The sequence below is a fragment of the Gymnodraco acuticeps genome, unplaced genomic scaffold (assembly GCF_902827175.1).
Source record: "Gymnodraco acuticeps unplaced genomic scaffold, fGymAcu1.1, whole genome shotgun sequence".
Taxonomy (NCBI): domain Eukaryota; kingdom Metazoa; phylum Chordata; class Actinopteri; order Perciformes; family Bathydraconidae; genus Gymnodraco; species Gymnodraco acuticeps.
The window spans coordinates 52,978-62,252 of NW_022991993.1; the positions used below are offsets into that span (position 1 = coordinate 52,978).

At 38.6% G+C, this 9,275-nt stretch overlaps 1 protein-coding gene across 1 annotated transcript; it reads right to left on the minus strand.

The window, feature by feature from the left end:
• Nucleotides 1–236: 236 nt before the first annotated feature.
• On the minus strand, nucleotides 237–8,591 carry zgc:162171 (uncharacterized protein LOC565931 homolog). The gene is made up of 4 exons (XM_034201212.1): nucleotides 7,368–8,591; nucleotides 5,398–5,528; nucleotides 2,999–3,148; nucleotides 237–863 (listed from the first exon to the last, which is right to left on the minus strand). The coding sequence occupies exons 1-4, from the start codon at nucleotides 7,558–7,560 to the stop codon at nucleotides 666–668; spliced, it is 672 nt and encodes a 223-aa protein (XP_034057103.1). The 5' UTR covers nucleotides 7,561–8,591; the 3' UTR covers nucleotides 237–665.
• Nucleotides 8,592–9,275: the final 684 nt, after the last annotated feature.

Below are 9,275 nucleotides of genomic sequence, written 5' to 3' on the forward strand. Positions count from 1 at the left end.
TCTCCATTCTTACCTAACCTACCTTTGATTAACATGACCATTATTACACACAGTGTGCTTTAAGGAGATCATGAACAATGGAATCAACACTTTTTACATTACAAATACTGAAAACAAATGTAAAAAATGCTAACTAGAGATCAACATATTAATAAGTCTGGCATCAAAAAAGTAGCTGCTAACCTAGCACAGTGTTCAGAAAAAAGTGTTCAGACATAATATTAGAAAGACAGTTGTAAAAAGTCGATTTTTAATATCATTTTTAAAAAAAAGTTATTTGAAGCTAAAAATAAAGCATACATTTTGACAAAATTAGCATGAAATAATAAAAACATGTCATTATATAACAAATCCATCAGTCTCAAACATTAAAGATGTTGCTGTATACAAATATTAAAATATCTTTATAAACACTGTTTACGAGTACATTTTTGTATAATTTTAAAAACAAAGGGTTTCTCAACAGTGGAACACTATCTGTCTCCATTTCTGTTAAGAAAATAGAATAATAACATTATCTTTTAATAGATTTTTCTGAAGAATCCCAAACTGCTTAATTGTTTCCTCTCTGAAGAAGTGCTTTGTGAGGACAGTGGATGCATCTTTGTAACATAATAACCCTTCAACACAATAACATTCAGTCTCTTGCTACAGACGTCCCTCCTTCAGTCGTTGTCTCTGGTTTTGATCGAGGAGCATCCCGAGCACCCGCTGAGTTTATTCTCCTTGACGTTGTAGTCGAAGTGCGGCAGAACCAGGACGCTGCCTTCAGGTTCAGTTTTCCCCGCTGAGGCTTTCTCATCCTCCGCTTTCATGATGTTCTTCACCAAACAAGTGATGGCGGCGTCAATGTTGGTGTTGTCCTGCAGAGAGATGGGGGAGGTGAAGGGTTAAAGGGACCATTTGATGCTTATTTTGTTGTGTCTCGTCAAATATGTTAGTTGTGTTTATGTATTTTGTCTGTCATTTCCTGTTTTATTTTGTACTTACCTCTTGTCTTTCATTTCAGGCCCTGTTTCTTCCTCCCCCTGTGTGTTTTTCCCGCTATCATCAGAGTCTGCCCCGCCCCTGATTGTTTCCACCTGTTCCCACTCACCTCATGTTTAAATAGTCCTGCCTCTCCCCTGTCCTGTGTCACTTCGTCTTGTTTGTTTCCCCGAATGGTCGTGCCAAGCCTCGGCTCTGAAAGGATCGCTTTCTCTCATGTCAGGTTTTGTTATTTTGTTGGCTTAAGTTTTTATTAAGTCCTCTTTTTGTTATGCTAGTTTTTTCCTCCTTGTGAGCGCCTTTTGTTATTTCCACCACCTACTCTGTTAAAATAGATATACTTTTTTTATATATTCAAGACTTTGTCTCTGGGTCGTGCATTTGGGTTCATCAGTTTGTGTCGATGTCCTGACATATTTTCAGGTTAATATCAGTATGTAGTGTCTCTACTTTAAAGAGTCCTCTCCTGCTGATGTTCAGGTGTATATCAGTATGTAGTGTCTCTACTTTAAAGAGTCCTCTCCTGCTGATGTTCAGGTGTATATCAGTATGTAGTGTCTCTACTTTAAAGAGTCCTCTCCTGCTGACGTTCAGGTGTATATCAGTATGTAGTGTCTCTACTTTAAAGAGTCCTCTCCTGCTGATGTCCAGGTGTATATCAGTATGTAGTGTCTCTACTTTAAAGAGTCCTCTCCTGCTGATGTCCAGGTGTATATCAGTATGTAGTGTCTCTACTTTAAAGAGTCCTCTCCTGCTGATGTCCAGGTGTATATCAGTATGTAGTGTCTCTACTTTAAAGAGTCCTCTCCTGCTGATGTCCAGGTGTATATCAGTATGTAGTGCCTCTACTTTAAAGAGTCCTCTCCTGCTGATGTTCAGGTGTATATCAGTATGTAGTGCCTCTACTTTAAAGAGTCCTCTCCTGCTGATGTTCAGGTGTATATCAGTATGTAGTGTCTCTACTTTAAAGAGTCCTCTCCTGCTGATGTTCAGGTGTATATCAGTATGTAGTGTCTCTACTTTAAAGAGTCCTCTCCTGCTGATGTTCAGGTGTATATCAGTATGTAGTGTCTCCATGCTTTAATGTTCAAAAAGCTCTTAATTTTTCTCATACTGTCTGTGCTGCAGCACCTATTTTCACCCTCTGTCTGAAACCAGAGCCCAGTCTGCTCTGATTTGTTAGCTGGCTGGCTCTGTTGTGATTGGTCAACCGCTTAGAGATGTCCCGCCCCTTAGCCTATCACGTACAATGTGTTGGAGTGCAAGCCAATAGCTAAGTCATTGAAATTATTTGATGCTTTTTATTGATTTATCTAAAATGTTGAGCCCATTTGCAGTAGATACTGTATAACCAACTAGCTTTGTAAAATACCAACAAATATTAGGTTATTATAAGATGTGTTCAGGTTTATTAGTTGTATTAATTCCCCTTAAACAAGTCTTCTCTGTGACGAAGAAGTTTGAGGCTTTAAAGGTTTTACCATGCGCTCCATAAAAAGCTTCAATCTTGTGGCTCCAAATATAAATACATTGAAGATAAAAAAAATATCAAATAGAACATTTGCAGAAAAGTAAATTCCTTGTCCACCATTTAACTTCACTAACAGTCTCTGGGTTTGAATTGAATTCCCGGTTTAGTGTTGCTAATTTTATTTGCAGCATGTCAACATGTTACAGGGCATCGGCATCTACGAGAGGGAGCCGCTTGTATTTTGAAGACATTACCAATTAATAAGAGTAAATGGCTGTTATGTGACCTTGCATGACTTTGAAATTGGTCATAATAAAGCAAGTTGATCTTAGGTTAAGGGACAACTCTTGGCTTTCTTTCTGAAGTTGTTGTGTGCTTATTCCTGTGTGCGGAGACAGGCTGGCATGGTGACTTTTGCACACAACACTTAAAATGATCTTAATTAGAAAATACTCTGTTGTGAAATGTGTTTACAAAGAGAAAAGCCAAGAGCAATAGAGACTTATTTCAGGTTGAATCAATATTTGTAGGATATGTTACCTTGGCGGAGGTTTCGTACCAGCCCACGAAGCCGTACTCTCTGGAGAACTTCTCCATTTTGGGCAGCTTGGGGCACAGACCCTGACTCCTCTGGTCCGACTTGTTGGCCAATAGGACGACAGGAACCGGCGTTCCGTTGGTCAGGGCGACCTATAGGAAGAAAGGTGTGTTAAACAGAGGGGGAAAGTAACAAAGTACATGTACTGTGGTATTTAAGTGAGGTGCAAGTTACTCAAAATATACTTTGGTATTTCTGTTTTAGCTACTTTCTACTTCTACTCCACTACATTATGTTTAATAATAACTTAAGTCACTTGCATTTTAATTCAATCTATATTCATCCAATAGATTACAATGTATTATTATGGGTTAAGTTGAATTTTAGTAGAAATAATTAACATATAAATGCATACGTTTATTATAATGGAGTGATCGATATAAGTAATTATAATAGCTTGTTTTTATTTTAAATATAGTTCAGTGCCAATCATTTTGTAATTTTCCTATTTTTACTTTTGTTAAAGATTTAGAGGGGTTTTAAATATAATTATTTGTTGAGTATTTGTCAATAGTTTTCCAAAGATCTGAGTATTTCTTTAACCACTAATATAAACCAACTGGCAGTCTGGTATCTGAACACTTGTTGACACTTTGTTGGTCATTTGAGAGCAGGGTGATAAACCTGGAAATGCTTGACTGTCTGAGTTGATAAAGAGCCCCTGAATGCACCATTAGTGTTGGTCTTTGTGAGGCTGGACTGTTTTTATTGAGAAAGGGGAGGTCATGTTTATTTTTACACGACTATTTAACATGTTTACTGTTGAATTTGTAAGAAGGAGACAATCAAGTCAGGTAAGGGGAAGTGACTTGAGACCCAGAAAGAAAAAGGTTTCAAATATCCTTTTTTTTTTTAGATCACACAAGTCTTTAGGGTGTTATAAACATAATGACTAACAAAAACTAAGAATATATATTCTTTTTGTTTTATTTTGTGTCCTCTGTAGAGGACATCAGGTGTTAGTTATGCGAAGCATAGTATACAAACAACATTAACATACAAGTACATTTAGACAACATTAGAGCACAACAACTCAATGCAACAAATATTGAGCCGTCATTTGTAACACTCCATCCTTTTTTTAATTGCAGATACATCTGGCACTTGATATATGTTTTCCCACTGCATGCGTCTGCCATGAACCCTACAGAAACCTACATGTTCGTTTTGGCCCATAGTGGACTCCATTTGTGTTGTGTAAAATGGGGGGAAATAAAAAGTTAGCAAATCCCCATGTCCTCCTCAGAGGACAGTCATAAAAACATTTAGTTTTAGGTCAAATCATTATTACACTGCTCTGAAACTCACTACACTAACTCCTAAGATGTTCCCTTACTATAATTAATTAAAACATTGACCTCACAACACTGGTAATTACAAACTTACCATTTATCTTTCTATAAATAGAGCTTGTGTTGATGGACGCCATTTTGAAATACAATGAAATTATCTTTTTCAAAGCCACACCCCCACATATGTCACATGTCTGAAAAGCCCAGCATGTCCTCTGTGGAGTACAATTGGACTTAATGCTGTGGCAAGTATAACCTCAGTTATGGACCAAAACCAAATGTCCTCCACAGAGGACAAAAATGAATGAGTGGGTCTCAGGAGTTCAAAGTTCAATTGACTTTTACCATTTGGGATGAAATGCATAGGAAAAACACAACTGTAGGTAATGTAAAAAAAAAATCCAACACAAGCTTCCTGTTGCAGATTACAATGCAGTAAAACTAGTTCTTGCTTTGTCTGTGACTTCCTGGTTTATTGGCTAGTCATGAAGCAGAAGTACAAGAAGAGCGGAGAGAAGATGCTGAAACAAAACGGCACATTCAGTGTTAAAAGAAAGGAACATTGCACCAAGATGTGTTTGTTAATCAAACACCTCAGAGTTCTTCACAAAGGAAGGTGAATGTTTGATAAACACAGATATTTCAAGAAAGTTTCCTTAAATGATGTTTCAGCTTATCAGAAGGCTTAAAAACCTTTTTGTATTATTCTGTATCTGTGTGTAAAGCAGAATATGGGAAAATATAAAAAGCAGGATGGTTTGCACACGTTCCTGTTCATCTAGTTCTTTTTTTAATATATTTGCCCAGAGGTATCCCAGCCTGGAAAAAGTGAACCACGTCAAAATGTAGGTAGTGCAAACATAAGAGGAAAAACCACGAAATTGTAAGTTAATTTGAATAAATGTTTTTGGGAACTGGTGACATTTCAGCAATATTCCTTTTTTGTTGTTTTTTTTCACATTTTGAATTGAATTGTGTCTTTTCACTGTTAATTAGTAATTGTATTGGAACACAATTTTAAAGTTAACAAAAATAAACTGCCTATTTACCTTTGAGTCCAGGTCTCCTTTCCACTTGAGGACAGCCTGAAACGTGGACAGTCGGGTCATGTCGAAAACGACGAGGGCCCCGACCGCCTCCTTGTAGTACACCCGGGTCATGTGGCCATAGCGTTCCTGCCCTAATAAAGAAGTAGAAGAAGAACGATGACACAATAATTACTTGAGAAAAGGCATCTTTTGTTGCGTGCAAGTATGTGTATGGCCACATGTGTGTATATAACTGAATAAGCCTCTATCCTGCTGCCTAACTTCCTTCACATGATCCCAATAGAGTGGTGAATCAGCAAGTGAGCATCTGATACGCACATGACCTACGCAGCAAAACACAGCTGATATAAAAAAAAACAGCGTCTGACTTGCATGCCTAGCAGATGTTATCTTTTTCTGAGAGAGTGTAATTAGACTCTTAATGATGCTATTTGATCACTATGGCATATGGTTTTGCTTTTGTGGCTCCACACACTTTGTAAAGACATGAGGTTGGTCCAAACACCTATAAACCAACAAAATGAAAGTTCATACCAGGTCTAAGTGTGTTTTCTAGATCAAATAACTTCTTGCATCAAAACATTGGGATTAGCCTATTTTATTAGCAACAAGTTTAAGCATAAAATACATAGATTCTACACCATCTGCCCCACTAGCTGAACACACAATAAAACAACTAATAATTGTTGTACTTAGGGTTTTGTCCACCGTGAGTTTTAAAGCGCTCAATCTTATCTTTTGGTTTACTGTAAAGTTGTGGTTCAAATACATGTCTTTTTATAGAGATTGTCTTTTTATAAAAACATGTAAATATGGAGTATACTGTCAGAATGTGCCACTACAAGCTTATTGTCTTTCATTTAACTTCACCCGAATAAACATCCAAACACAAAACAATGACTTTAAAGCAGGAGAATAATGTACCACTGTTTAAACGCCTGCTATGCAAGGACTTCAGTGTGAATTCATTACTGGTCTAAAGTCCAGCAGATGGAAGTCTTTATGTAAATGAATGTTTCTTATCAGCGGGCATGTTCAACACCCAGACAGTCAGCAAGTGTGTGAAACAGCTGTGAGACGAGAGGGAGAGAGAACATCTAATTACATGCAATTATGGAGGAATGGTGGGTTTGATAAGCACAAGTAGCTTTTCTTTAAAAATGGCTATGGTAATTGTTTACTGGAGGGTAGAGTTAAAAAAGAAATGTTCTGCAGAAACTGAGGTTAACCACATTTGGTAGGCGGTCTCTTTTCATCGTTGGGTGATGTCAGCAAGATGCAGCCAGCTTGTGAGAAAATGCAGTTTACTTGATGTGTGTTTGTGTTCTAGGTTGAATTGTACCGGTACAGTTCAATGTTGATACTCGATTAACCACAACGGGACAAAAGAAGCATTAATGATGTGACAAAGCTTTAATTTAGGACAATTATAAATGCATTTTGACGAGTGAGGATCAGCTTTGCTTGCCATTTAGTTGCTGCGCCTATAGTCCAAATAAAAAACCACTTTCATACAGAACAATGCTGGCAAGTTGTGACAGCATTTTAAAAAATACATGTACCAATTACTGACTAAATAATTAATCTGTTCGTCAAAAATAAACTTGTGCAAAAATACATCTTAAATGGTTCAAATCCTGTAAAAAAATGCACTTATTTACAATTTATGCAACTACAAGTATTATTTACAAAGCAGAAGCATGCTGCATGCTGATAAGTCAACTTTACGAGTGGTAAATAACAGTGTATTATTCTCTTAATTCAGTTATATTTAACCATGATACCATTTTATTAAACTTGACCCAACCTTACACTAAGTTTGGATATTGGTATATGCCCTGAAACGGTTTGAGCATGCAAATAGACTGTGAATACAAGCTATTATTTAAATACATGTGTTTTTCTGGCTAGTTAAACACACAATCCTAGCATTACATCTCACTTGCAGACACACGGTCATCTTTACGCACCAGCGATGTCCCACAGCTGCAGCCGAAGCACCGTCCCCTGGTCCCAAGTCAGCAGCTTCAGGGCGAAGTCCACCCCGATGGTGGCGCGGTAATGCTGGGAGAACACCTGGTGCACGTAGCGCTTTATGATGGACGTTTTACCGACTCCTAGATCTCCGATGACCAGGACTTTGAGCAGGCGCTCGTGCTGCATTACTGCTCCGGGCGAGGACGCGCGCTGAGTGGGATGGCACGGTGATGTCTCCAATTATAGGACTCGCATGAAGGTGGGTTTGGCCACTGAGAGGCAGAATACTGTAGTGGATGCTGCAAAACTGAGTAATACGTGCAATATTTGACGCCGGAAAGAAAACTAAGCTTTAAAAAGGAACTATTTTGCAGAAATAATATTAGAAATAAAAATGTTGAGAGGACATATATCCATAAATGTATCTGAAAGTCGCTTTTATCAGAGTCTTGGGTCCTACAGATGCAAAAACCTGTAAAATGTGGTTCAAGGTGTCGTTTTGTCATCGTACAGTCCAAGCAAATCGTCAAGTGACATTGCAAAAAGTGCAAAAAAGTTCAAGAGAAAAAAGGAGAAGTTGCTGTCGTGTCCTGTCCAAGTGAAAGATAAATACTTCAGTGTTATCTGCTCAGCCTGCGGTCTGTGTGCACATCTCCTGCTGTTTGGTTTGCTGCCATGAGCAAACTGTGCTGAGAGACTGACAGCTGCAGAGAGAACGACCACACCCCCAAAACCCATAGTGTGAGTCTGCGTTTCAGGGTCTGCTGATATTACAAAACAAAGAAAAGAAACTATTGTAAAAAAAAATGAACGAGAAAGACTAGCCTATATCTTGACTGGACATCAAATGTTTCTTGGAAATGTCTGATATTGCACAAAGGCTATCCAGAATTTGGATTAGCATATTAATTGAAAAATAATACAACCTAACATGCAGTAGCATTTAAACGTGTACTTGTTTAACCTAAAATATTCCAAATCTGACCTTCGTGTAGAAAATACAACAAACTCACATGTAGTTCAGGGCGATATGAGAAGAAACTACAACTCCCAGCTTGCAACTCGTCCAGTTCCGTGTCTGCGCACTGAGATATGCGCACACTGACAGCGCACGGGAGCAATGAGTGTGCAGCTCTGGTTTTACTGAAGTATACACACGTAAAAAAAACATTATAATAATAATTTACCAAAGTAAAGCTTCAATGAGTTTAATGTTCTTTTTATTTACTTATTTAAAGATATATTCACATTTAACCCTTGCCATTATGTCCCTAACATCAAACTGCACCAATGTATTTTGTTAATCCAATTATTACTGACAAAAACGAATAATAATAGCCTACTGATAAACCGTCCACAATATTCCTTATTTTAACATTCCTTAAGTAGGCCTATATGTCTGAGAGTTCTCTCTCCCTCCAAACTCTACACACGACCACAGTGGACAGTGCATGGTTTTCCTTCAGTGTTGCGCCTCTGCACGGTGCTTTACGGCAGTGGTACTGATGCGGGATGAGTCAGGCTATATGATGCTGCTTCTGCTGCCATTTCATCAGCAGCGAAACGCTACAAACACACAGCAAACACACAAGTGATACCGCGGGATTCCCCTCTGACAGCCCCCCCAAAACACCCCTGCTCCCCGGCGTGGAAACGCGCATTTCTGGGTGGTTTAGCAGCGAAAGCGCAAGATCCGGTTTTTATTGCACCTGCTCTGGATGCGTTTTTCTTTCTCAAGCTCTCGATCGGGCCTGACATCAACAAGGAAATCAGTGCCGACCCCAGGGCCTGCTGTGCACGAGCGTCTGTGTGCAGGATCAGAGACAAACATCGAGCTTTTGGAGGAGTTTGTGCAAGTAATCGGTGCCATGGAGTCCACACCAGCCTCCTGAAAAGCGCAA

Excerpts from the sequence above, each read along its gene's own strand:
- zgc:162171 (XM_034201212.1), bottom strand. The coding sequence starts at position 7,560 with ATGCAGCACGAGCGCCTGCTCAAAGTCCTGGTCATCGGAGATCTAGGA. Across the intron at positions 5,529-7,367 it reads GCAGCTGTGGGACATCGCTG|GGCAGGAACGCTATGGCCAC; the intron begins GTGCGTAAAGAT and ends CTTCTTTATTAG. Across the intron at positions 3,149-5,397 it reads AAGGAGACCTGGACTCAAAG|GTCGCCCTGACCAACGGAAC; the intron begins GTAAATAGGCAG and ends TTCTTCCTATAG.